The 26,266-nt window shown below is 33.2% G+C and overlaps 3 protein-coding genes and 1 pseudogene across 8 annotated transcripts in view; 2 read left to right on the forward strand and 2 right to left on the reverse strand.

Annotated features, from left to right (window-relative positions):
• Window positions 1-183: 183 nt before the first annotated feature.
• Window positions 184-7,865, reverse strand: LOC149487992 (trans-1,2-dihydrobenzene-1,2-diol dehydrogenase-like). The gene is made up of 7 exons (XM_089696749.1): window positions 7,681-7,865; window positions 7,411-7,464; window positions 4,783-4,990; window positions 4,339-4,630; window positions 3,611-3,857; window positions 824-974; window positions 184-541 (listed from the first exon to the last, which is right to left on the reverse strand). The coding sequence occupies exons 2-7, from the start codon at window positions 7,426-7,428 to the stop codon at window positions 438-440; spliced, it is 1,020 nt and encodes a 339-aa protein (XP_089552875.1). The 5' UTR covers window positions 7,429-7,464; window positions 7,681-7,865; the 3' UTR covers window positions 184-437.
• Window positions 7,866-8,239: 374 nt separating this feature from the next.
• On the forward strand, window positions 8,240-11,206 carry LOC149487993 (FAST kinase domain-containing protein 3, mitochondrial-like). 2 transcript variants are annotated; one of them, XM_089696745.1, is made up of 2 exons: window positions 8,240-10,447; window positions 11,015-11,206. In XM_089696745.1, exon 1 carries the CDS (start codon window positions 8,438-8,440, stop codon window positions 10,370-10,372), a length of 1,935 nt encoding a protein of 644 aa, XP_089552871.1. In that variant the 5' UTR covers window positions 8,240-8,437; the 3' UTR covers window positions 10,373-10,447; window positions 11,015-11,206. The 2 variants fall into 2 exon arrangements, with proteins under 2 accessions (XP_089552871.1, XP_089552869.1); XM_089696743.1 differs by having other exon boundaries at window positions 11,021-11,206.
• Window positions 11,207-12,933: 1,727 nt separating this feature from the next.
• kcc (solute carrier family 12 member kcc) overlaps window positions 12,934-26,266 on the reverse strand; it is a 279,798-nt gene continuing 266,465 nt past the window's right edge. For 4 of the 5 annotated variants that reach the window (XM_089696788.1, XM_089696789.1, XM_089696792.1 and 1 more), the window contains 19 exons: window positions 24,431-24,691; window positions 24,038-24,223; window positions 23,432-23,667; window positions 23,200-23,353; window positions 22,939-23,125; window positions 22,700-22,856; window positions 21,846-22,058; window positions 21,577-21,756; window positions 21,372-21,491; window positions 21,091-21,284; window positions 20,819-20,987; window positions 20,516-20,705; window positions 20,092-20,307; window positions 19,889-19,996; window positions 19,676-19,729; window positions 18,631-18,774; window positions 17,562-17,662; window positions 17,198-17,337; window positions 12,934-16,896 (listed from right to left, as the gene is read on the reverse strand). In XM_089696788.1, coding sequence (XP_089552914.1) covers window positions 16,805-16,896; window positions 17,198-17,337; window positions 17,562-17,662; window positions 18,631-18,774; window positions 19,676-19,729; window positions 19,889-19,996; window positions 20,092-20,307; window positions 20,516-20,705; window positions 20,819-20,987; window positions 21,091-21,284; window positions 21,372-21,491; window positions 21,577-21,756; window positions 21,846-22,058; window positions 22,700-22,856; window positions 22,939-23,125; window positions 23,200-23,353; window positions 23,432-23,667; window positions 24,038-24,223; window positions 24,431-24,691 — 3,102 coding nt within the window. In that variant the 3' untranslated portion in view covers window positions 12,934-16,804. The remainder of the gene's footprint in view (window positions 16,897-17,197; window positions 17,338-17,561; window positions 17,663-18,630; window positions 18,775-19,675; window positions 19,730-19,888; window positions 19,997-20,091; window positions 20,308-20,515; window positions 20,706-20,818; window positions 20,988-21,090; window positions 21,285-21,371; window positions 21,492-21,576; window positions 21,757-21,845; window positions 22,059-22,699; window positions 22,857-22,938; window positions 23,126-23,199; window positions 23,354-23,431; window positions 23,668-24,037; window positions 24,224-24,430; window positions 24,692-26,266) is intronic. The other variant, XM_089696791.1, reaches the window with a different exon arrangement.
• Window positions 22,176-22,682, forward strand: LOC149487995 (tubulin polymerization-promoting protein homolog pseudogene; annotated as a pseudogene).

Genomic DNA, 26,266 nt, shown 5'->3' on the forward strand with positions numbered 1-26,266 from the left:
CTATTACTAATTATAGGTACATACATACTACTTAGTTTAAAATTGTTAACAATAAATAAGTTTTTATTAAATTTGCGAAATTTGAAAGAGCATTTGAGTAGATATATTTTTAGATCCAATCCCAGTAATAGGAATGTTATTACTTATTATGTATACAAGTTGGTATGTAAATAAAACACGATATCAATAAATAGCGTATAATATTTGTAAATATAATTTACAACGTGGTGTCATAACACATTTAAAATCACAGTTTGTTGAGGTAAATACTGAACAAGTACATAGCCCCGGGCTCGTACATATTTACGTATAATTAATACTTTAATTTGCGTAGTATACAGTCGAATAGCGGCCGATATTTTTAAGGCGTGACTGTGCGAGTGTCACTTATTGTCTAAGTTACTGGCATAAGGCAATTTGTGTCTTATAACTATGGCTTAGAGTGCAGAATCAATTACTCCGATTTGAGCTCTCATAGTGTCCATCAGTTTAGCTAACAAGATGCTCTCGTCAAGGCTCATTTTTGGACTCTCTAGTAAACCTGGAAAGAAAATTAATATTGATGTTAGTTGATGGAAATGGAATACAGGCTTCTGTTCGACGATCTTGCATTAACAAGTCTGATACTAATTACCTAATAAGAGTAAGAGTATTTCATCTACATACACAATTAGGCTCCAAGTAATTAATAATATAATTAACAGAAAAAAGATCCATTGTTTTTGACTATCCCTGACAACATTTGGAGCCCAACCTTCACCTACTTTTTACTTCCTTTATTATTAAGAAAAAAGAAACAAATTACGAAGTCACATTATCTCACCTTCGTTAATACAATTCCAGCACTCCTGAATTTGGTAGCTCAGTCCCGCGCTATTGTGAAAGTGGAATTTAAATTTGCCCTTTGGTAACGTCCATTCTGTACTATTAGCCGCTGATATGTGCAATACCGTTGGACACCAAAAGTAATCCATCTAAAATATATTTTTTTTATTAATTATTTAAGTTCAACATTTACAGCACAGTTTAGTGTTCTAACAAGTTGCGAGCGGCAGAGGCTACTTCAGCCGTCACTACATGTCGACGTCAGTCGTCGACCCGTTGACGGCAACGGCAGCAGTCAATATTATGTCAAACGGATAGCCTCTGCCGTTCACAACCTGCCGTTCGTCTGTTAGAACTTATAGGGCTACCGCACGCGGGCCACCGGCCACCGGCCACAAAACGCCGCCACCGGCATATTGGCCTGCACTTTTCATACATTTTATATGGACTCGTCGCACACCTGTGGCGGCCACACGCTACACGCTTCTAGCTTCTCGTGGCGGCGTTTGTGGCTGTAGCCCGTGGCTCGTGTGCGGCGACGGTTAGGTTGACTGAAGGTGCTTGTCTCATTTTATCATTCAAAGGAAATTCAACCACAGATATAAAATTAATGGGAAAATATTAGTGGAAAAAAGGTTATTTATTAAATCCTCCTTTATTTTTAGAACCGTCAGCTAATAAGATGTAGAGAAGTTTCGAAGTAATATTGTAACCTTCCACAAACTTTGTTAATGATTTCATTTCTATTCATGGGTATATCTTAGGGCTTAGCAGGTATTTTGTTTATATTAAAAGTAATCAGTAATGAATAACGGCAATCAAATAAGTTTCGATTAAATAAACGAAGCGTTCAAGCGATATAATGTGGTTTTAAAATTAATGACTTTTATTATCTATTTGTTCTAACCACTTTAGTGAGGTAATTGTAAAAACACAAAAGATAATAATATGATAGTGTTAGACGTAACTTCTGATTTGATATTTATGTGGATGAATAGTTGTCATTTTAGTTGTCACTGTTTCCTGTCCGAACATGCTTAGCTGTTGAATAGTATAAATTGCCGCGTTCCTTTGACTCGTGGCGCATTCGTACGAATCGTGCCTAGGGGCTCGGACGCTGTTTATACGACGTTCGACCCAACTACCCTCACTTTACTAATAGTCGTTGACTAGCTGCGTTTTGTTATCAACTACCTACATCAATTAGGTAGCTGTGTAGAATCGCAGTACATTCTTATTACGTTCAAACTAATATTTAACTAACTTCGCATCTTTTTTTTCTTATATCAGAAGCGGGATAGAATTCAAGCCTACACTTGTTAATTGTTTTGAGTTTTGTAACGGCATACTGGCGTTTGTGTTTTTTCGTGCGTTGTGTGAAGTAAAAATTTGTTACGTGGATTATTGTAACGGGAATGTAGTTCATCGAAGGAATTGTGTGTAGTGATCCAAATCGCTAGTCGAACCCTGGCGTTGAGGTATTGTCTAGTCGCTGACGTATCGTAGTGATGTATTTCACTAGTCGAACGAGCGTAGATATACCAAGATACGCGAAAGGAGTGTAGGCACTGTCATGTGGATGTGGTTATTGTTCTGTCAGGTCAGTGTGGCCGAGGCAGGATGGTTGTGTAATCCCGAGATGAACTACCGTAGTGTTTTAATACGAGAAAAGGCGTACGAGGACGTACGATTGTCAGTATGGCCGTGTTAGACGTAACTTCTGATTTGATATTTATGTGGATGAATAGTTGTCATTTTAGTTGTCACTGTTTCCTGTCCGAACATGCTTAGCTGTTGAATAGTATAAATTGCCGCGTTCCTTTGACTCGTGGCGCATTCGTACGAATCGTGCCTAGGGGCTCGGACGCTGTTTATACGACGTTCGACCCAACTACCCTCACTTTACTAATAGTCGTTGACTAGCTGCGTTTTGTTATCAACTACCTACATCAATTAGGTAGCTGTGTAGAATCGCAGTACATTCTTATTACGTTCAAACTAATATTTAACTAACTTCGCATCTTTTTTTTCTTATAATAGTGTAATAGAACTTTATGCCGTCTCTACTGTCATATTATAAAGTTGAAATTATTTTAACGATGCCTCATACATCAAAATACCATTGTTATTAAGTATGAACATACAATTTACATATTTTATTGATTAAAATATATGAACTGTATACGTATATTCTATGGCTTCGAGAAAAATTAACATGAATAAAATTATAACAATAGCAACTCATTATGTGTAGTTCATATTTTGTTAATGTTGTTTTTAATTACTTACGAGAAGAAATGTTTATCTAAGGAGAAATATTTATGTATTATGAAAGAAGTAGAAGAAATAATAGGTTTGAACGATAGCAGTTGATAACAAAAACAAACAAAAGGCTTACTTCATCATTAATACATGTATAATTGTCGTTTAAATGAGTTTGAATTCTTTTTCTGAATTATAAGATAATGTGTAAAGATACGACTCAAGGTTGTTCATCCGTGCTAATACAGTTATTAACTTTACAAATATTACAAAAACTTATTGTCTTTCTGCCCGTTTGTTACGGATCACACCAGAACGGACGACGTATTTTTATAAATTTTGATATAAGTAGTAAGAACCCGTCAATATGATAACTTTGCAATTGAATAATTAGTAATAAGAACAATGTTTGCAGAATTGCAGTCAAAAAAGACTTTTAATTGAAATACTAGTGATAAGAACACTGTTTAAAGAAATTCTTACTTTATAATTCAAGTACAAGTAAATAAGGCGTAGTACATACCGCTATCGTCCCTTTAGTCCCCGTTATCTCGGCTCTGTTCGTCAACGTGGCCCTCGTCTGAGCGGCGATAGTTGCCGTCCTGCCATCCGTATACTTTAGTGCACAAGACACTGACTCGTCTACACCAGCCTTACTTATATGCCCAGTACACATGATGTCGGTAGGCGGTTCTTTATATATGAACTGAAGGAACTGTAGCATGTAAACACCTAAATCCAATACAGCGCCGCCACCTAAATCTTTCATCCTGCAAATGTGTGTAGAGACGTTGAGAAATGTAATATTTGGAATTGGATATATTGTATTTATGTAAATATGTACACTTTCTTTCATGAAATTGTTAATAGCGTTATGAGTGAGAAAGATTTTTTATCTATACAGTTTAAATTATTAGGTACATAAAAGTTTCAAGGTTCCACTTTTGAATTTACATTTTTTAAATAAAACTAATGTGTATTGTTCAATGAGTAGATAATGATGGCAATGTATAGGTACTCATTAATTTCGACAAGCGCGGAAGTATTTTGTGCATTCTTTTCGGGTACAATAAAGAATCTTGAACCCAGTTCGATCAGGAAAAAATGTGGCCTTAACTGCGGTCGTTCGAATTTTTGTTCCATCTTCCTCAATATATTCATAAATGTCATGATTATTTATTTCCTGATTGAGCTGCGCTTTTTAAGGAAAACTGCATGAAAGTATATAGCAATCTGAGTGAAATATCTTACAAGTTTCGTTCTAAGTCACTTATTTCCACCCCAAACTGTATATTTATATGATATATGTCCCCAAGCCCACCAGCCGATATATGTTTATCCAAAGCGTCGTAAGCAGGAAAGAACCGCGACCACATCCCTTCAAGAAGAAATAGCTTCTTTTCGCGCGCCATTTCCACAAGAGACTTCGTCTGCTTGTAGCTCATCCCCATCGGTTTCTCACACAAAACGTGCTTACCGTTCTCTAGCATTAACTTAGTTATATCGTAATGCTGCAAATTAAGTACGCTGACGAATACAATGTCTGAAAATTAAAATATTTATCTTAAAACTTCAAGGGTACGTAATTTGAAAGCGTATTAGCTGGCGATTAGGTTAAAATCAATTAAAAAAACTGGAGTAAGAGTTAGGACTGTGAACATAAATGCTTCGCCTTGCGATTGAAGCAGAACATACCTACTGAGGTGTCGTGCGCTAACGATTCGTAGCCTTCGTACGCCGTTGCGATTTTATGGAGCGTGGCCAATCTGTGGACACGATCTAGGTCTTTGCCAGCGATGGCTACGACTCGGTGTTGCTCGGGGGGCATGGAAGCCATTGCCGTCAAGAAGTCGTGGGTGATCATTCCGACCCCAGCTACACCCCAACGCAGTTGCAAACCCATCTAAAATAAATACACAAAATACAATATCACTGATTCCTCTGATAAGCGGATTTTTTCTTGTAAAATGTCATGATTGCGATTTTACCGTACGAAATACGACACTAGTTTTAACCTAAATATCCAAACGCCACATACGGCAGAACAAATGCTTCTGGCACCGCTATAAACGCTTGTTATGTGAAATTAGACCGCGATCTCCGTAACAAGCGTAATTAAACACTCATTTTAAAACTGCGTGCACAATACAAAGGCACTTTTATATGAAACGAGATAAACACATTACAGCGTGTTATCTTAAGATATCGAAATAAATCGTGGTTTTTATCGCTACCTACTTGTTGTTGTATTAAGTATTGAGATTTTTCTTGTGTCGCGAAATATATACAAAGACTTGTAAGAGCCGCAGTGGCTCTGCTAGTCACTACGGCATTAAGGCATTTCATTCACATGTGTCGCGCTGGGGGCCATTTCCATTAGTCTATTAGCTTGATTGTTTGTGTCATCACAGTATCATCAAAGCGCAACATAACAATGTTAGTTAATGATCCCTTACGACTGTTTTATGGCTGTTAATATGCATCGGTGTTATAGTTTTGATATGTAGCTCTATTAATTACGTATTCTCTACCATTAGAAAGAGTTATATTATTGAACTATTTTAAAAAGCAGTGTCATTAGATAATGTGAGTTTTTTTTACAAAACCCAGATAAATAGATGTTATTGTTTGTTTACGAAACGCGTATCTCGATAATATTCCCATTGTATTAGTTAGATTAGATGGGAGTTCTTGGCCAAATTTGAAATCGTAACTCATTTTAGCATAGGTACCTAGTTTATAGGAGCACAATTCGATTTTATTTTTCATACTCGATATTCATGTGTGGTAGGTAGGTACCTACCTAATGTAGTGGTATTATTGTTCGCGTCATAGAAATTTGATAAATTATTTACGAACTTATAATTAATGACTCATATTTAACTTGGTCAAAATACTTTTATAGAAAATGAGGGATGAAGGAATAAAGAACAACCTATGTTCTAGTACCTAGATTCGTGAAAATGAAGGATTGTTCTTATTGCTGAGACAAACAGACAAAAAGACACACACACAAATTTAATTTGAAGAAAAATATTCAAATACAGTAGGCGCGCGATAATCCGGCGCTCGCCAATCCGACACGCTCAGTAGTCCGGCACTTTGGGACTCAGAGAGCCCGCTCTATAATCCGGCATTTTACATAGCTGAACGCCGGATTACTGAGCGAAAACGTCATAAATGATGAACCTAATATGTAATTTTAATACTTATTTAATTAATATTTTAATTAATTTATGTATTTTTTTTTATAATAAATTCAACTTAGGTACCATCTATACTTATAATAAATCTGTAGAGAGGCCAATTCTGTACATGAAATATATTTAAAAAAAAACTATGAAGGGGTGATAAGGGATCGCTACTGATGCCAAAAATGCAATCAGTAAAATTTTTGTCTGTCTGTCTGTCTGTCTGTCTGTATATTCGTTATAGAAACAAAAACTACACGACGGATTTTAACGAAATTTGGCACAATTATTCTTCATACTCCTGGGCAGGTTATAGTAAAAGAATCATGTAAATCGGTGTAGAAACACCAAAGTTATACATGAAATACGCTATAAGTCATCGCGCGTGAATTACAGAATCATGCAGCTATAAGGATTATTTTTGTGTATCAGTTGCCGCGTTCGACGCGCTTCGCGGCGGGAGCTTTATAAAGGCGGCGGGTCCGCACCCCTTTCGCGTTGTCACGGCATCACGTGTGAACGGCTGAACCGATTTCGATAATTCTTTTCTATTATATTCCTTGAAGTACGAGGATGGTTCTTATGTAGAGAAAACGTAAATATGTACCACGGGCGAAGCCGGGGCGGACCGCTAGTTTTAAATATGAAGTCTTATTTCCTATACTAATTCGATAATCCGGCATTTCCGACAATCCGGCATAGAGGAAAAATTGCCGGTGCCGGATTAGCAAGCGCCTACTGTATGTACCTAATTACCTATGCCCTCAATTTCAATTTTATTAGTAGCTCAGCAAGTTGTTATATACCTACCTAGGTGACTGTAACTGAGTTGTGTTAATTTTTCCAAATATTTATTTTTTCATACTTAGTTATGTATGCATTTGTAATTATAATTTAATTTTTTATATGTAATATTTATTTAATAATTATAATATTTGGATCATATTATTATATTGTTTGTCATTATTATTGTACCTATTAACCTAAATTATAAAAGGGAACTTTGTAATTTATTAAAAGTGCCCTTTTATACTTTAGCTTGAAAAATGCGTTTGTCTGTTATATTAAATAAGGTTACCTACTGAAGAAATACACAAGCCATTATTTAAAAAAAAAAGAATATTCGACTTACATTTGTTAATTCAGGCATTATAATTTCGAAATGTACGAAAATTCTTGAAGTAATCTGTAACAATGATAAGACAAAAACTTATGATATAAATTAAATACCTCAACAATTCAAAGTGGAATTCACAATGAAATGATAACAATGTAGGTAGGTACTTTATGCAGAAATACTTTATTGAATTTTTCAATAAATATATTTCAAATGATTATTTTGTTTAAAAAATATCTTTAGGAATGCTTTAGAAGAAGAAAATAACTCAATAAGTTTACTTACAACATTTAAATGTCACAAGTTTCCTTTTGGTCAGGTCATGAGCAAGTCGCCACAAAATATTTAAGTTATTTCAGTCAAGGTAAAAGTAAATCTTCTCATTAGGAGAGTTCGTTTAAAAGTAAACCAATGTATCGTAAATATCCACAGTAGGTAATCACGAGACGCTCACAAGACAAATTTTATGATAAAATGACAATGACAGTTGACAGAATGAAAAATGACGAGTAAATTGACAAAATATTTTTTTAAAAACCGCGATTTTTCTTCGACTCGATTCCTTTCATTTGAGATATGTTTAATGCTAAGGTTTTGCAACAAACAGATTCGGACTTCCATATTTAAACGATCAGATCAGACCAGAATATTTTATGAGGCATCGAGAATGGCATCGAGTGACAATTTTGTAAAATCATACTACAATAATTTGTTGACCACAGACGTAGAGTGAGAATCTGAATGAGAATCTACGACCACAGAACATATATTGGTTTTGACTTTTGTCAACTGTCAATTCAATGACAGAAATCATGCTTTTTTGTGTTTGTATCTGTTTGTATTATACCTACACATTTCACAATTCACAGTATCATTTGTAATAATATTTTGATTTTTGATTGTGTTTAAAAAAACAAAATAATAGTATCTACTTCAATGAGAGTCATTTCCTACTGATCTAGATTCCATTTTAAAACATGCTGATTTTCATACGAAGCTGTTGTACCATTGTAAATCCTTATAAATAAAGGTTGTATTAGAAATGACGTTTGTTTTGTGGAGGTCATATTCTAACACTAGGAAAAGCATACTTTCATGTAGAAAATGCAACGCAATAACTTCATTTAATGAAGTTGTATCCAGATCATTTAGTGGTGAAAAAGATAATGATAAAAATGATAACGAGGAGTTTATTAACAGTACAATCTTGATTGAAAACGGGTATAATGTCTCAGAGCTTCCAGTAGTTATTAGAAAACTGAAGAGTTTGACAGAATTAGAATCAAGTGAAAAAGGAACTCCTAAAAATGCTGCTGATTCATTAAGTTTTCCTCTCATTCAGGAGGAATTCAAACAGTGTATGGATCTACGGGATGTTTTTTCTCTGATTAACAAATGCACGAAAATAACTCCCAATATAGCATTGGGTGCAATAGAAAGGATTTATGACTTAGAAAAAAATCCTCTATCATTACCATTTGATACAAAGAATGATCCAAACACAAACTTTGCTAAAGGTGCTATATTGGATAAGCTTTTAAAAGTTGTTATGAAGACTGAGGACACTCAAACAATATTAAATATATTAAAGACAAATTCATCTGTAATTGAACCATACAAATCTAAGTTTTGTGATGAACTACTGTTGAGGGTGACAGATAATAAAATCTCCATAGACCATTTATCTGAATTTGCTAATTTTTTAATGACCAATAACAATGAACAGCATACTGAAACATTGGATAAACTTTGGATTGGATTTATTGCAAATGAAAGGCATATCAATGAAACAAATATTGTAAAAATATTTAATATTCTTTCTGGTCTGAAAGTTAGTAAAAAGACAATTATAAATTTGGCGGAACAGAAGTTGTCAGAATTGTGGCCGAAGATTGACAGTATATCCATGCAAGATATCATAGGAGTTTTTATAGTAGAAAAATATTTTTCTATGCAGTCATTTGCAGCCCTTGGGAATTGGTTCTATGCAAACATTCATTCACTTGATGAAGATACCATGTTGGATATCATTACAAAGTTCACGAGGCTTAATTATACTGATGACCAAGTGGAAGCAGCTGTAGAGAAATATACAAAGTTGAAAGGCTCAAAAGTGACATCATACATTTTAATCATTGGTATATTGAATTATTGTATGCAGTTCCAGTTACGAAATGAAGATATACTTAATATATGTTGCAATCACTATGTTAAAAACATAAATCATATACCACACAGTTTTTTAAAATCATTCATATATCCTTTTGGATATCTATACTATCAGCCGCCCATTAAAGACTTTTGGAACATATCTGAAACAAAACTTCTTGAAACTTACCAAAAAATAAGTGTAGATGATTTATGTTCTACAATATTATCATATATTTATATTGGACAATATCCACTTAAATTAGTATCTAAGGTCTTCCATCCTGAATATGTGACTAGAATAAGTAGTCCACATTTATTACAAAAATTATATTTGATAGATACTTCTTTATCAATTGAGTGTAATGACTATTCAGGTCCATTATTGCCTAAAGATCAATGGCTTCAACCAGTTGTACAGGATTTTAGGATTAGTAATATTGTTAGTAAGATAAAAGATACCATTGTTAGTATAGTCGGAGAAGATAGAATGTCTACAGAAGTGCTGGTTCCGAATTACTGCTCTGATAAATCCTTCCTTATTGATATAATGTTGCATCCAGTGGGTCTGGGCAGTGATACTTTTAATTGGATGTTGAAAATAACAAAGAATGAGAATATAGCCATACTTGTACATTTGCCTGATCACTATTGTACCAAGAGTGATCAACTCATTGGCTCTCAGATGATGAAGATAAGGCACTTGAAATTATTGGGTTTTAATGTTGTCAGTCTAAAATACTCAGTGTTGAGCCAACTCTATATGTCATATAAAACTAGTGATTTAAGAATGTATTTGGAAGATAATATTATGAGCAAACAGACATAATCATAAACATCATTTATGTTGTAGATCATGTATGAATTATTGTTGATTCATTTGTTAACTATGTATTATAGTCCGGTATACATCGCCCATTTTTGCAAGTGATTACTATCAAGCTAATTTTTCGTGAGTAGCTTTATTTTGATGAGATGCCCAATAATTTCATGTACGAAACTCTCGATTGTGGTAGCTTACAGAGGTAACAAGGATAAAAATTTTTGATTTGACGGTTCTCAAATATTTATTACGCAATTTGTAGGACAATATGTCTGTTGAATTATATAAGTATTAAATAAGTGAAAATAAAAAAATCAGCTGGTTAGTAATCATTCATGATGACTTCGTTATCGATACACATTGAAAAGGGGGACTCTTTGATCAAACCATAGATTTTGTAGGACAAATATTTTTTCGAATAATTTAGATAATTATCTTGAGATTGAACAAAAAAAAACATTCAGTTAGTAATTAATATTTGAGAACCATCAAATCAAAATATTTTATCCTTGTTTCCTCTGGTAGCTACCACAATCGAGAGTTTTGTACATGAAATTATTGGGCATCTCATCAAAATAAAGCTACTCACGAAAAATTAGCTTGATAGTAATCACTTGCAAAAATGGGCGATGTATCCCGGACTATTAGTAAAAGATAAGTTTTTATCCGAGTGACATCATGTTATCTTCACTTGTAAATGGTACCTATAAATTAATTATTATCAATCATTGTGATATAGAATAGTTGTAGTGAGTTAAGAGTAATGCATTATTATAACGACAATAATTTGAATAACAAATATATTTTTCTAGTCTTATACATTTTTGTGCAATAATCAATAAATGTATTTAAATAAAGTATTTTATGTCATTTTTCTTACACCTATTCACCGGGATAAAACTTACTAGCAGAGTTAGTAGTTACCCATAACATTTAAGGACTAGGTATTCACACTATCATCCTATGACCGTAACAGGAAGATGCCAGGCAAAAAAATATTTTCTATTAATCGTTAATGCTATGTAAAGGATATAATTATATAATCTTTAATGCTATCAATAGTGACAATTCGCGCAATTCGCCGATATGCTTTTCGCTTTGATATGTAATTTATACGCTGTAGTGGGCATACCTAGTTATAGAACGTAAGTACGTCGCGTCGTGTTGCTTTCCGATCTTGACACGTTCCTTCCTACTTCCTATTACGGTTATAATATTATAAGTTGTAGCTGGCAGAAAAAAAAAAATCAATTCTGTTGATAATGGACAAATTCAAAAACTGCTTTCGGTCCTGGTTCGGGTCCAGACTCCAGTCTCCAGGGCGGGCGGGCGGTTAGTCTATTTGTAGATTATCTTCTTTATTTCCTTTCCGCTTTTTCCTTTCGTCTTTGGGATCAACATTTTGTAAAACGAACGTAGTAACGAAATAATCAACAAACCTCTATGCCACAGAGTCTATGGGGTAGGTACTTATACATACAGGCTATTGATCAATAGGGAAATTCGTATCTTTATTTAACACGTAAATGCGTAGTTATGTTCAACACGTAAATAACAGGTAGGTACGTTAAATCGCTTAGAAGGATAAGGGAAGGATTAATTATTATAAAGGAAACTGGGCTTAACATTGCCAGCTTGCATAAACTTGTCACTTGTTAGCTTGTTGTATACCTACCAATTAAGTAGGTACATATTTCTCATTCACTTCCCTTGTCCTATTCATTTAGATACCATGTTTTAGGGTTCCGTACCTCAAAAGGAAAAAACGGAACCCTTATAGGATCACTTTGTTGTCAGTCTGTCCGTCCGTCCGTCCGTCTGTCAAGACCCATTTTCTCAGGAACGCGTGGAGGTATGAAGCTGAAATTTATATCAATTACTCAGGTCTACTGTCCCTTGAAGCTGTGAAAAAATCAAACTTCTAAGCCAACGCAATCAAAAGATACAGCCGTTTATGCCGCAAATTTTCGACACTTGCAAGGGAATCAAAACCTACAGGGTGCTTCCCGTGAACTCAGAATCTTGAAATTTGGTGTACGACGTTGCAACGTCTTATAGCATAGATAAAGGAAAAATTACGAAAACCATAAATTTTTAGTTACATCACTTAATATATATTTTTTTAATAATTTTAAACTTACTACCCATTTCCTCATAAACGCGTAGAGGTATTAAATTGAAATTCATACCAAATACTCAGGTCTATAATACCTTTAAGCTGTAACAAAATCAAACTTCTTTGTCAACGCAATCAAAAGAAACAGCAATGTACGGAACCCTCGGTGCGCGAGTCCGACTCGCACTTGGCCGGTTTTTTACTTTTATACATTTTAACGTCCTTTATTTAAATGTGCTTTTCATTAATATGTATGACTATTACAATATATAATATAGGTACCTACACTTACAGATACCTACATTTTCCTTGTCAATTTGCGGGCAGTTGCAGCTATCTTAAATACATGGTAACTATGTAGTTGATATAAATTGCTAATTATGGATAGTGGACATGTTAGGATTAGGAAGGAAAGGTTTGTTAAAAAATAAAAGAGAAAAATTAAATTTAACTAATTTATTATATTTATAACATTTTTCTTATTTTATTCACTGTCTAATTTACTAGAATTATTATTTGAATAGGTATTTTAATAATTTCTTAGCTTAGACAATCGAAGTAGACAATAATTTTGTTTCTGATAAAACACATTTTGCTATGTAGGTTAAAAATAAAGATACATTTGTATATATTTAAGATTAAATAATATATCTAAACTGGTTAAGATAATTTAAGTAGGTACATAAATCACTGTTCTGTATATTGTTTTTATTTTGAGTAGGTAACAAATAATAGTAGAGCTACGTATTAAGTAAGTAAATTAAATAAAAATAAAGACAACAGGTGTTTATGTATAAACATAAATAGAAAAAAATTGAATTTGCTAGGCTTATTAAGATGTAGACAATGGTATTCATAATTTGTAATAATTTGAAGTAGGTAATAATTAATTAATTATCTACACAAGGTAGGTAATAACAGATTGGAATGGATCGATAACTTAATTAATTAAAATAATTTTCTACCTTTGAAAAGTAGGTACATATGTTTTAATATTCCATTTGAATATTATTTAATTTATAGCCAAATGTTGTATCACAGCGGCTCTAGCTTCTTCAATCTTGTTACCAAATGTAAAATATCTGTTTAAGTCGGCTCACAGCCTAAAATTTAATAAGTAATTTATAATTTATTACAAGACACTCGACAGAAGTTCAATAGAATATCGATTTATCTACTTCTACTATGTATGAATGAATTTACGAACACGAATTTCTTAAATTTGATTGAAAGGTTTAGATGTGCTTAATAAATTACATCTATTCGTTTATTTACCTACCACTAACACGCTGCAATCAAAGCTTTTGTGAAACGCGTAAAAGGTAATATCAGCTCTTTAATTTTTTTTAGGAAAACCAATTTATTGTATTAAGCATAGTATCAGGAAATGTAGGTAATTATGTAATTTCATGGGGTACATTATCCATGTAATTTGGCACACATATAATATGACACGACGTCATCCTAATTTTTATCATTTATGAACTTTTGATAAGGGTTGAACCTCAGAGGAGAGGGTTGAACTTACTGTAGGTATTTAGTGTATTTTGTAATTTTTTATGGGGAATGGAATTTCTGATTCAAATGAAATGCATTATTTTTGCATGTCATTCGTCATCCTATAGGATAGATGTAGTAATAGTACATTTTTCATGTTTATATGCTGAATACATAGATATATTTTGAGGGCTTTTATATATGTTAGAATTTATTTCATAGCTATTATAATATAGTTAGATAGTATTACATTTAAAGATATTCTATTTTCATCACCAGACTTAAAATCAAGATATCTAAATAAATTTGTTTGTATGTTTAAAAATATCACTAAGTGATAAAATAATACCTATACAGTACCTATTTAACTTTAAAATCATATATTTTCTTTGCATATTTTTAATACAATAAATATTATGTAGGTACTTAATTTTATTAAGTGATTGTTGATTAATTTCTTTATACCCTTTTATTCAAAAGATCACACTCCTATCACTTTATCAAGGCGAAGTGCATAAGATGCAGTTTTAGAGCAATCGCTTATCCATCCGTATATTCACTATCAAACCATCCACAAATAATCTCTATATAATTCGAATAAGTTTAGTAAGTAATTTCATATATTAAATTTGTGTTTCTGTATTATATTTTTATGTTGTATCATTCATAAGCATTCAAGATAGATACACAGTTGCATTAAAATAGTTCGCTTGTCAATAAACAAATCAGTCCTATCTCATAATACTGTTCTTAGCCAATTCATTTGATTTATATTCATTTTTTAACTAAAAGAAGCTTAGAAATCAAATTTTTTTACTTTCCCAATATTGTTGCAATAAATTTACCTAATAATAATTTAAATTATCTTTCGTTTATCGATATTTATTAAGTTAGATCTAAAACGAGAAAAACAAACAATTAATTTATTTTAAACAAATTTGTTAATGTAATTTATGATCTGTCATGTACATATATATACGAAAAAAAGTTAAGATTTTGATTTATGAAAGCAATTATTTTGAGTGAATGTATAATTTGTTCTATCTCTAATTTGCAAGTGAGAAAGGGATAAAGGCCCTCACTCACACACCATTGCTATGAATACGATTTCTACTCAACAAGTTAAAAGTGATATCATGCACTAGTTCTTATGTCTATTATTCGCTTGAATCTAAACAACTAGGATCTCAAAATTTCAAACACATTTAATATGATTAAAAGTACGTTCTTACGATCTAATTATTTTACAACACCGATACCTATTTGGCAGTCATCTAACACTCTTCGCACATAAGAATGCTTACTAATTATGGTGTTATAGAAATCAAATTGACAATTTTTTCATTTATTCCAATGTGTTGAAAGTTATTTGGCATTGCCACATTCGAATTAACTTCGAATTTAATACTGCCAGCAGCGATTGTTTTCTATGAAGTAGGTAGATATTATTTTATATCTATAGATACCTTATAGAGAGAAGCAATTAGTGCTTTTGGAACACTTCTGAATAGATCTTAATTCAAATTATTTACCTATATTTAGGAAAGATGTGGAATGTTTTGATATCGCATTTCTGTTAGAGTTCACTTAAAGTATATAAAAAGAGTAATTCTTTAACCTTAAAGTTACTTATATATCATAATATTAGAATACAGTTATGTTTATCAGATAATTCAAATTCACTTAAAGCTAAATTATAATTTCAGCTTACAACTAGAAGATATTTCGCCATTAATGAATAAGGTACAGATGACAAAACATTATATAAACGATCACAGTAAGAAATCTTCTAACTACGCGAATGTGCGCAAAACGTTTACGAGTTTATATACTAAAGTTACAGTAAATGAAAGGTAAACCCTTCCATTATAAGATTTTCAATACACTTCTTCACTTTAATCCTGCTATTGCAATAGCAACTATTTGTGTTTCGTCATAATTTCAAACTTCAAAGAAAGTAATACAACTTTATAGAAAATCATTGGAAATAGACTAGATGAAAATTTAATCCAATCGCCTACGAGTCGTTCCGGTTCAATAAAATTTCATTTTCAGTCCAAAGATTATTTTAAAGTTGAGCAGACGTCGAATATCTTATGAAAGAAATTACTATTTACATTTAATTTTACAGAATCCACATAGTTTGTATATTCTAAATCTATAAAATAGCTATGCTTAACATCCATAGAAAAAATAAAGTAGAAGGATAAGTATAACAACCGTAAAATTAAAAACGATATGGCATATCTGTAACAAAGATATATCTACGCTCTCAGCTAGTCTATGACGAAACGAACTTAGAACTACCGATCTAAGTAAGGCTCTTCGTTAGAATAAGTCATTTAATTTAATACATAATATACTACACAACAGTGAATAAACTTCAAAAATAATCGCCCTATGTGTCAAATATAACAAAATTTACATCTAATGTAATATTGTAGTAGTCATAAGAAAAATGCAAGTGTCCGATCGCAATATTTACTTCATATGGGTACTGAATCAGTAACTTTTGTTTTGATTAGTCAACATTTTCGGTCATCATGTCGTTTCAGTATTCTCTGCCAACTGGACACTTGCGATATTTTACTAAACAATTACCTACATTCTTCGAAACATAAGCCGAAGACGAATGTTTTGTTATACACTCGTGTATGTAACGTCCAAACAATACAACCAATAGTGTAAATGTCACATATTTCTCTTGAAGTGTCATGATTCGTGCCGTGTAAAAGTTCCTAAAAACGTATGTAAACGCAATGTCCTAAAAGTCGCACGTAATGTAAAATATTGCCTTTTTGTGTCAAGAGAAGGAGGCAAGTCATTCACGAGTAGATTGTGATGACCTCCCTTCCACCCCCGCGCACCATCAACACCTTTTCCAGCCCCTCCGTCAACACCTCCAGGAATTCCATATCTATGAAAATAAAAATACATTATTTAATTCCAAAGGTCTGCACTGTACATTTTTTTCGGCGTAATCAAACTGCGAAGATAATGTGTTACAAGTAGATACATTTTGCTTTTCATTAACGTATGTTTGAAGCGAAATATTTCTCCAATATTTTCTATTAACAGCACAATCTTGTAATGTCAATTAAATCCCTCAATTTTATTTATCTCTTATTACGTAAATCCTGATTAACGTAGGCGCCATTCACAAGCCACCCACACTCTTTCTAATTTAAGAAAATCTATACATAGTAAATGTAACTTACAGTTAGATTCTCTCTCCAGTTTAGTGTCACGAGGGGGTCCGGGCAGGTTCAGTATGACTAGTTGTGCGTCATGAGACCGCGACACGATCACTTCATTCAGCTTCACGGCTGTGTGCATGCGACGTACCGTGCCTTCGTCACTGGAATTAGCATAATTTAAAGGATCGATTAGTCAATGTAATTTTATATTTTTTTGCTTTTTCACAAACAATGAAAGGAAAAAAGTATTTTTTAGTAGTAGTAGGTAGTCTAGGTAGGTAGGTACACATTAATGTCATGATTGTACGGTATATGATTAAGTTGTGTTTCTAGTTTCAAAAAATCGAGAATATGAAGAAATATCAAGAAAGTGGTTTCAACTTACGGTGTAATATTAGGCAAATTGGGTTTAGGATTGAGCGCGTCTCCGTTGGCGTTGCTGTCTTTCTTCTCGGCGTCCAAGGGCGGCGAAGGAGCTCCCTCACACTGTGAGTTTTCATCGGACGAGTCCCACATTGAATCAATTATGTGCAACAAACTACTTCGAAAGTCATCCTATTTAGCGCCAATAGTCGATCCGTTTCAATATAACCGTTTCGTTCATTTCATTGTTTGTTGAGCGCCGCGGGGTTGCACATAATAGATTCAAGGCGAATGAAACACGGGATGTCATATATTATTTAAATTGCATATCGATAGCTGACTACGAACATCAAAACATTTATTCCTACTGTGTGAAATGAAACAAAGAAAAGTGAATAAATTAACGTGAATGAATCAAACATATGACCACCGTGTGTAAATTCGCTAGGACCCGCTATTAAATATGGTGATGATAAAATCAAAACATTAAATAAATATAATAATGCTGTGCATGCTAATGATGTAAGTGCAATATTTATAAAAAATAGTGACGATATTTAAAATAAATTTGCACTTGCAACATTAGTAGATGAAATCCTTATAAAACATGTGACTGAAATATAAGGATTTACATTTTGTAATAAGCATGAACAATGTGCAAAATAAATTCCACATAGAAGGCTCCCTTGTCAATCGGAGTATCTCTCTTTTCGTTCGAGAGCGTTTAATGGACATCTAATTTGATTAATTTAGACTCCTTTAGAAAATCAATAAATGTACTCGTTATAATATTGACAAGTGACCTCATAAATGTGACTATATCCTAAATAACATCGATTATGGTATCTATGCTGATATTAATTTATAAAATTCTTTAAAAAATACTTGAATCTAATATTCTCAATACCTAAAGTATAAATAAATCAATACGAACTTGAGCAAATTATATTGCACTTTTAATTATTGTAACCCTTAAAAGGATACCATTTTTATTTTTATTTTGTTCAACGTTGTTACGACTTTTATATTTTATATTCAGTTCAGAATCTAAACTTAGTCCATTTTAGGTAGAATAATAGAAAGATATTCACCTTGTCGTCAGTATCTTTCTCATCGCTATCAGCTAGCGGTGGTGAAGGTGCGTCGTTCGGATTGGGTTCACTGCCGGGTTCTGCAAATCGTACTTTGCTTGCTGTTTTAACGTCAGCATGGTGGTGGTCTACTATAGCTTGTACCTGGGCAGAAACAATTTCATTTAATACTACTATATCTATGATAACATTTTAAAGATCTGGTTCGGTAAAGGGTCCTGTGTGCAATGCTGTGGGCAGGGTAAGCTCTGATTGTATTGATATTGGAATATATAATGTAAAGTAAATTTAAGCATAAATGTGAGAGACAAAGCACAAAAATTTTATAAAGAAGGAAAAAAAGAACAATTTTAAATAAAATTTAAAGTCATATATAAGTTTAATTAATACATATATTAAATAGTATAGATTTTAACAGTAAATTTATATAAAAACATGTACTTCTAACAACACCTACTGATCATTTGAATGTTCATTCATTAAATATTGCTTGAGAGTTGAGATGCAATATTTGAAATTTGTTTCTGTTGATAACATATACACATACAAATATACATGCCATAAAGTATTATTTATAAGACGAACAGGCACACACATAGGCGTTGTTTTTATTAAATAAAATTATTATTTATATTAAGACATTCTATTTCTAAACATTTATATAATATAGCTATATTAACACATAGATTATTAATACATATAAATTATAGACATATAGACAAGAGAAAAATAAGCAAACATTTAAAGCAGTCTGTGCGTTGCAATATTTAGAATATAAAATCGCGAATCCATAATGGGGCTACGTGACGGTGTACATGAAAGATGGGGCAATTTCTCATAACAAGGATAGTAAAGATGATCCTATAAGTAAGAAATATAGAGAATAAGCACATTGAAAACATGTTTTTATACACCCATTTGAAATAATGATTATCTCAAAATCTAAATTCATTAATGACATAGAACAACTAATGATAATGTAAAATTCTAAAATGCATAATCATAAGAAGTGGCCTTGATTTAGGGTAGAAAGCGTCCATTTTACCAGAGGCAACTTCTCCTCAGCGTTTTGTTCACGATAGTCCACCAAATTTTGCATCTGTGTTAGCAGCGACAGATAAATGAGAATTAGTCGAGTGTCACAATATATATAGAGTTATCACAGGTTCACAATTATAGCAAGTTTATGTTAGCTTTAGCTATATATAATTCGTGAATACAATGTGAGTTGAATAATTTATTGTAGTATAATATTTACCATGCCCAAGGTTTCCTTCTTGTTAAGTCTGAGTTCCCGGAGCATTTGGTTTCGTTGTTCCATCATCAGGGTTCGTTCGTATGTATAAGCAGAGATATCACTGTCGGTCTGTTATTAAAAGATATTGATTATAAAAATGTACGTCAAATCAAATATTAATCATAATTTTAACACATTTTTTCTGTAGAGTCAACTAAACTTACCATTTCTACAACTTCGACTTCAGCTTCCAAACGCAATTGGTAAAGGAACATCTTAAGATCTTTCTTCATTTGGATAGAATTGTCTTCCATTTGGGCCACAGTGAAAATTCGCATTTTACAATTCTTCCAAGTTCGGTGCTGTTTTAGCAAGAATGGCAATAGCATTAGCATGCCTCCATCATGGACGATCCACCAGATATCAATATTACCCGAAACCTATAAAAAAGTATTAAAATATTATTTAAAATAAAAGTTTATTCGTTTAGTTTTTGCTAAATTAGATTTACAGTGATCACCCTTCCGTTAACGAGGTTTTTAAATGCAATGAGAATTGAGTTCCAATTTTTAGAGATGTTCAATACAGAAAAAAATAATGGCAAAGAAACTATACTATAAAATAGTAATAATTTGTTTTAACACATACTTTTTCAGTGGAATCAGGGAAGAAGTTAATTCCTTTAGGCACTAGCATAGCCATCCTTGCAGCAGTTACAGCTCGTACAGTATGCAAGAAGACGTGCCAAGTGCGATCATCCTCAGACTGTCTCCAGCCGTAGGGCCAACCAACGATTACGGTGTTCGGTTTCAGACCTCCAAGACCAGTTGTTTGGACACTAAAAAGTAAAATATTTTTACAGTTTAAATACTTATTGGAAAAAAATTGAATGGACTGATGTTAAAATGTGTTTCTTAGTTAATATTATTATGTATGTATAAGGTTACTTACAAATGGCTAAGTCCATCAGCAATGCTATGTGCCACAAGAACATCAGTAAAACCTTTAACTTTTTCTTCTTCCATGCATTTTCGCAAGTTCTGCTTTGCTGTAGATGCTTCTCCAGCACGTCTTGTAAAATCTCCTCCAAGTACCGATACGCATACTGCCAAACCCTTACCTAGAAATGATTATTGGTAAGTAAATACAGGCACAGATGAGTTAAGTTTATGGAATTTTTTAATACATTTCAATAAAGTAATGTAAAGATAACAGCATCTTACCAGCTTTCAGTTGACTGGCGAAAGCGAGCATTTTCCGATACTTCGGGTTAAGATCATCGTTTAATTTGGCAAGTACCAATACTTGAGGGCGCCAATTCTTAGTGTGTGGTGGACCTTCTTCAAGACGCAGCAGGGAATAACGAGCCGCTGATAATGCTAAACCACGAAGACCATCACCCCATTCCTTTTCAGCTCTAAATTTAAAGTATTTTTGATATATTAACATTTAATTAATTTACTAAAACCAAATACATAATAGAACGATTAAAATTAGAACATACCCGCGATATTCGATGTATTTATAGATAAGTCCAGCCATGCCCATTGCAATGAGAGCGTAGAACCATGACGTCATGAACATAATGGAAATGCATAACGTAAGACCGGCCAGAGATAGAGACCTGATAACATAAAAATATAGCCATAACAGATGGTCATACAATATCAACATATTAAATTAATGTCGTGGCAATTATATTTACTAACCAGTGATAGTATTTAAATCTTGGTCGCCAATTAGGTGTCTTGAGTAATGTTTGGAGAGCACACGCCAAGTTGACAAATCCATAGCACATGAGGAAGAACATGGATAACAATGGAGCCAAAATGTCAACATTTCCGAGTAGAATACCGCATTGGCATATAAGCATCGTGAGTAGCAGGGCACTAAAATTATTAAAATTAAAATTTATTATATCTTGGTTTTGTTAATGTACACAATGTTTTTTCATATTATTATAGTAATAAGTATTTACCGAGTGGGTTCGCCTCTGCTAGACGAAACTGCAAATGGTGCAAGGAATGGTATGATTTCATCTTTGGCAATAGCTTGCAGTAACCGCGGCGCACCGGTTAAAGACTGCAAACCAGCTCCCAATGTCGATAGGAAAGATCCTATCAAAATTACCCATTGGTTTGGCCAGGCCATATTTGCTACAACAAGTTTCCCGCCAATGGACTGGCCAAATCTACAAAAAAATAATAATGATTAATAAATTTCATCGAAATCTAGATGGTTTTTATTATCTTCAAATAAAATAGCAAATTTCTTAGTTTTTATTAACGTTGTATTTCACTAAATTAGAATGGTGGATAAGCTGAATAAACAAATAGTTCTCGAATCTGCTTTCAAAGGATACGCGAAGTTTGGAAATTCTAAGAGTGATGGGAGTCAAATAACATTAACCAACATTGACAAATGGTTGAAAGAAGTTGGGATTATTGACGGAAAGAAAGTTTCGACTACTGATACAGCTATCTTATTTCAGAGATTTAAGTCTAAAACGATTGACTTCAAGCAGTTCATGATTTTTATAGAAAGTTTAGCTAAAGAGTGCAAATTAAATATTGACGATTTAATAGGGAAATTATCCAAGAGTGATGTTCCTGGTACTTCAAGAGCGACTCAAGTGGACAATTCAAACATTGTTAGTCGTATGACAGATACTTCGAAGTATACTGGTTCACATAAAGAACGGTTTGACAAACAGGGAAAAGGTAAGGGAAAATCAGGGAGAGAAGACACATCTGCAAATACGGGCTACGTGCAAGGATATAAACATAAAGACACATATGATAAAAAGAAGAAATAAACAGAACATTAACTTACTTGTCGCGAAGTAACAAATTATCGACAGTTCCAGCGAATAATAATACACACGATAAATACACGGTTGAAGTGGTCAGAATAGCGCATATTGTACCAATAGGGATACTTTTCTGAGCGTCTGCTAAATCTCCGGAACGGTTTGAACCAGCCATAATACCTGGAAAAATATTTAAATTGTATTGAGATTGTAAAATATATATTATCATAAAAATACTAAATACTATAGTTTATTTACGTACCAGTTACTGATGGGAAAAATATTCCGATCAAAATTGTAAAAGTAGTCGTACAGTCGGCATAAATTTGATTGTATGTAGGGCGTTCCATTTGCTCTATATCATCAGGTTCCTTTCCATACGATATATATTGACCGATTTGTAGAAAAGAGTCTTGTAAGTTATCAAAGAAAACACCGCTTGCCAATCCCTAAAGAAAGGTAAAATTATTATTTGCTTGTAACTATACAAGTTATTTCATTATTCGTAGTATCAATAGTTTACCTTAATACCCTGAACGATGCTAACTTCATGCGTGTGATAGTAAGGATCACATGTACCATTGGGACAGAATATTTGTTCTAATTCACCACCCGGATCCTTAGAGCAGTTACTTATGTGAATATCTTTAAGCAGCCGTTTTCCAAGCACGCACATTCTATAAATAAAATTTGCACATTAAAATCTTTAAATTGTAGTCAACACTTGTAATGCAAATGTATGATATGTTACGTACTGAAGTTTATCGTTTCCGTTGAAGTTCACGAATATTCCGACATACACAGCAGTTATGGAGAGAATTACGCAAGCGAGTGCGATGGTTGCAAACTTGTTCACAAATTTCACTCCGACGAACACCACCATTCCCATAATCAACAGTAATCCAGTTCCATAAACTCGGAAGTTGTTATACATAGCCTCAGGATCCTTTGTAAAATCTCCGAAGATTGACATCCAAGGCGCCATATACGTCTAGTTAACATATAGTGTGTTATTAGTGATGATTATTGTAGCATTAATTAATTTGACTGCGCACATGCATTTAGTTGCCTAATTGTATCATATTAGAGAGATTGTGGTGCATAATTATCAAGTCTGGTTGAGCAATCAATATTCACGACTGCACACGCGGCAATTAAATGTACTAATGTATTTTCAGTTACAGTTAATTAATAGCAACCAATGCAAATTAATTCAAAGGCGGTTAATATTATTCTTTTCATTTATACTCTAAAGTTACATAAATAGAGTAATATTATTATCTAATAATAAGAAAGGACTAAAACAAACGGTGTTCATATCATTGAAACGTTTTGATTATATGAGAAATAATTCTACTTACTAGGACAATTTCTACAGCACCAACGATGTACATGGCTGCAGCGAGCGTAGTCCCCGTATAGAAGAGCATTCCCACTGCACCACCACATTCTGGACCCAGAGACCTTCCGATCATGAAGTAAGACCCGCCTGCAGGTACCACGCCGTTCGTTGCAATAGCGGACATAGATATCGCGGTTAACATTGTCTGAAAATGAAAATTTTAACATTCTCTAAACAATATTTTCGATATTAATTAAATAAAAGTGTAATAAAGTAAGATAAATAATGGTGAGAAGTTGGATAATGGAACTACACCTGCCGACAAGTTACTTTATCGTTTGGCAGAGAATGTAACATAATTGAATAATGTCCTAGAATTAATTGCCTTCTAAAACAAAGATCTATAACGTACCGTGCAGCAGCATGTAAGTACAATCAGGAATCCTTGTATAGCACCAGCTGTGCCAACAACCCAAGTCAGACGGATGAAGAGGATAACGCCGAAAATGTTCTGGATACAGGGTAGGTAGACGCCGATGAGGGTGCCCATGCGAGCGGGGGGAGCAGGTTTCGGCGCATCGGGGTCGGCGGCGGAGGCTGTCGGTATGGTGTTCGAGTAGTCAGCCAGGGAACTGAGAAAAGTAGCCGCTCGGGGTCGGTCTTCAATCTCCTCCTGCAAAAAGTGTCTGGTTAATTGGCTTCAAAAATCTTTAAGAATCGTGTTTTATATGTATACTAGCGGTCCGCCCCGGCTTCGCCCGTGGTACATATGAAAAATAGATGTTGGCCGATTCTCAGACTTACCCGATATGCACAGAAAATTTCATGAGAATCGGTCCACCCGTTTCGGAGGAGTATGCAGACTAACATTGTGACACGAGAATTTTATATATAAGATACATAGTATTTTGTGCTCTACTGGCTCTTAGTGATTCTAAAAGGTGCCTTTAACTAAGATGTATTTATGTATTTTTAAGAAGACATAATTAATAATTTTAAATAATTTTAATTTGGTCAGCAATAAGCATTTATATGGCTAATTATTTATTGACTTAGGAATTATTTCTTTCTAATAAATAATTAGTAAAATATTCTTAGATTAGATTCTTAAACTCAAAAAATTTATTTATTCAATTATTCAATTAGACTTCTTCTAGAAGCCCTTTTGAAACGTCATAACATATTTATCTATGATTATATTGATGAAAAAACTTATATTCTTATGGTAACGAATACATTTTTTCGTTAAAATGAAATTGTAGGTACAATATATTTAAAGTTTCTTGGTATACTGAGAATTACTCTACTACAAAGCTTTATCACATAGATTAAGAATATAAAACTGGGGCAGCAAATTTAATATCTTTTGCAATCCCATTCATCTTAGACACTATTTCAGGGAAAATAGTTTAAAATTCACTGAGGAGTTTGAAGTCTATTGTAAAAGACCTTTTACAAAAAACAAATCGACTTTCTCTTAAATGTATTTAAATTTGGGCCAATAAATGCGAAGAGAACGGTAGATTCCTAATTTTATTTTACAAGGAAAACCTTTGAAGAACGAGCTAAGTTGTTTTATGTAGGCAGCGTTGGTTTCAATTTTCCTGTGTGTAATATACACATACTTGAACAAGATTCACCCAATGCCGAGTCGAAAAGCGCTCTTCTTTTATTCAGGTGCCATTCGCAGCGTTCGTGAGAAATACGTGAGTGTACTTACAGACTTCGCTATTGATGAATGTTTTCCCGACAATTTCAGATGTATAATGCATCGAACGGTAATGTGCTGGGTATTTGTTTGAAGAAATGTTCCTAGTATATGTTTTAAATTTTAATGCGGCAAACTATTTTTATTGTCTTGTTGAAAACCAATATTTGTTGTGCTCTTTTTATAGAATACTTCTAAAATCTACATTAAAATAACTTAACACATAAGTTCCCAAAATATTACCAATTATCCCTTAATCATGATAGTCTAAAACAATATTCAATACCAGTATCACATTATTTTCGCTAAATATGAAATATTAATTATTATTGTTGCATCATTACGTAAATGGCATACGATAAATGCCGTATTATTTTGTTATATCTTTAACACGTACGCAATTAGCTACATGTGTTGACGTGCAATTAGGTTCAGTTCATGTCGCCTAACGATAGCTCCCAATGTAGCTCATTACGGCACTGCTCCAGCACTTGCCCAATTTGTAAACTCTGACCGACTCAATGGGCAATAGAAAACGAC

This window comes from Colias philodice, chromosome 6, assembly GCF_061535455.1.
Source record: "Colias philodice isolate Cphi_HAF_F1 chromosome 6, ilColPhil1 Martin Lab GWU primary, whole genome shotgun sequence".
Lineage (NCBI taxonomy): Eukaryota > Metazoa > Arthropoda > Insecta > Lepidoptera > Pieridae > Colias > Colias philodice.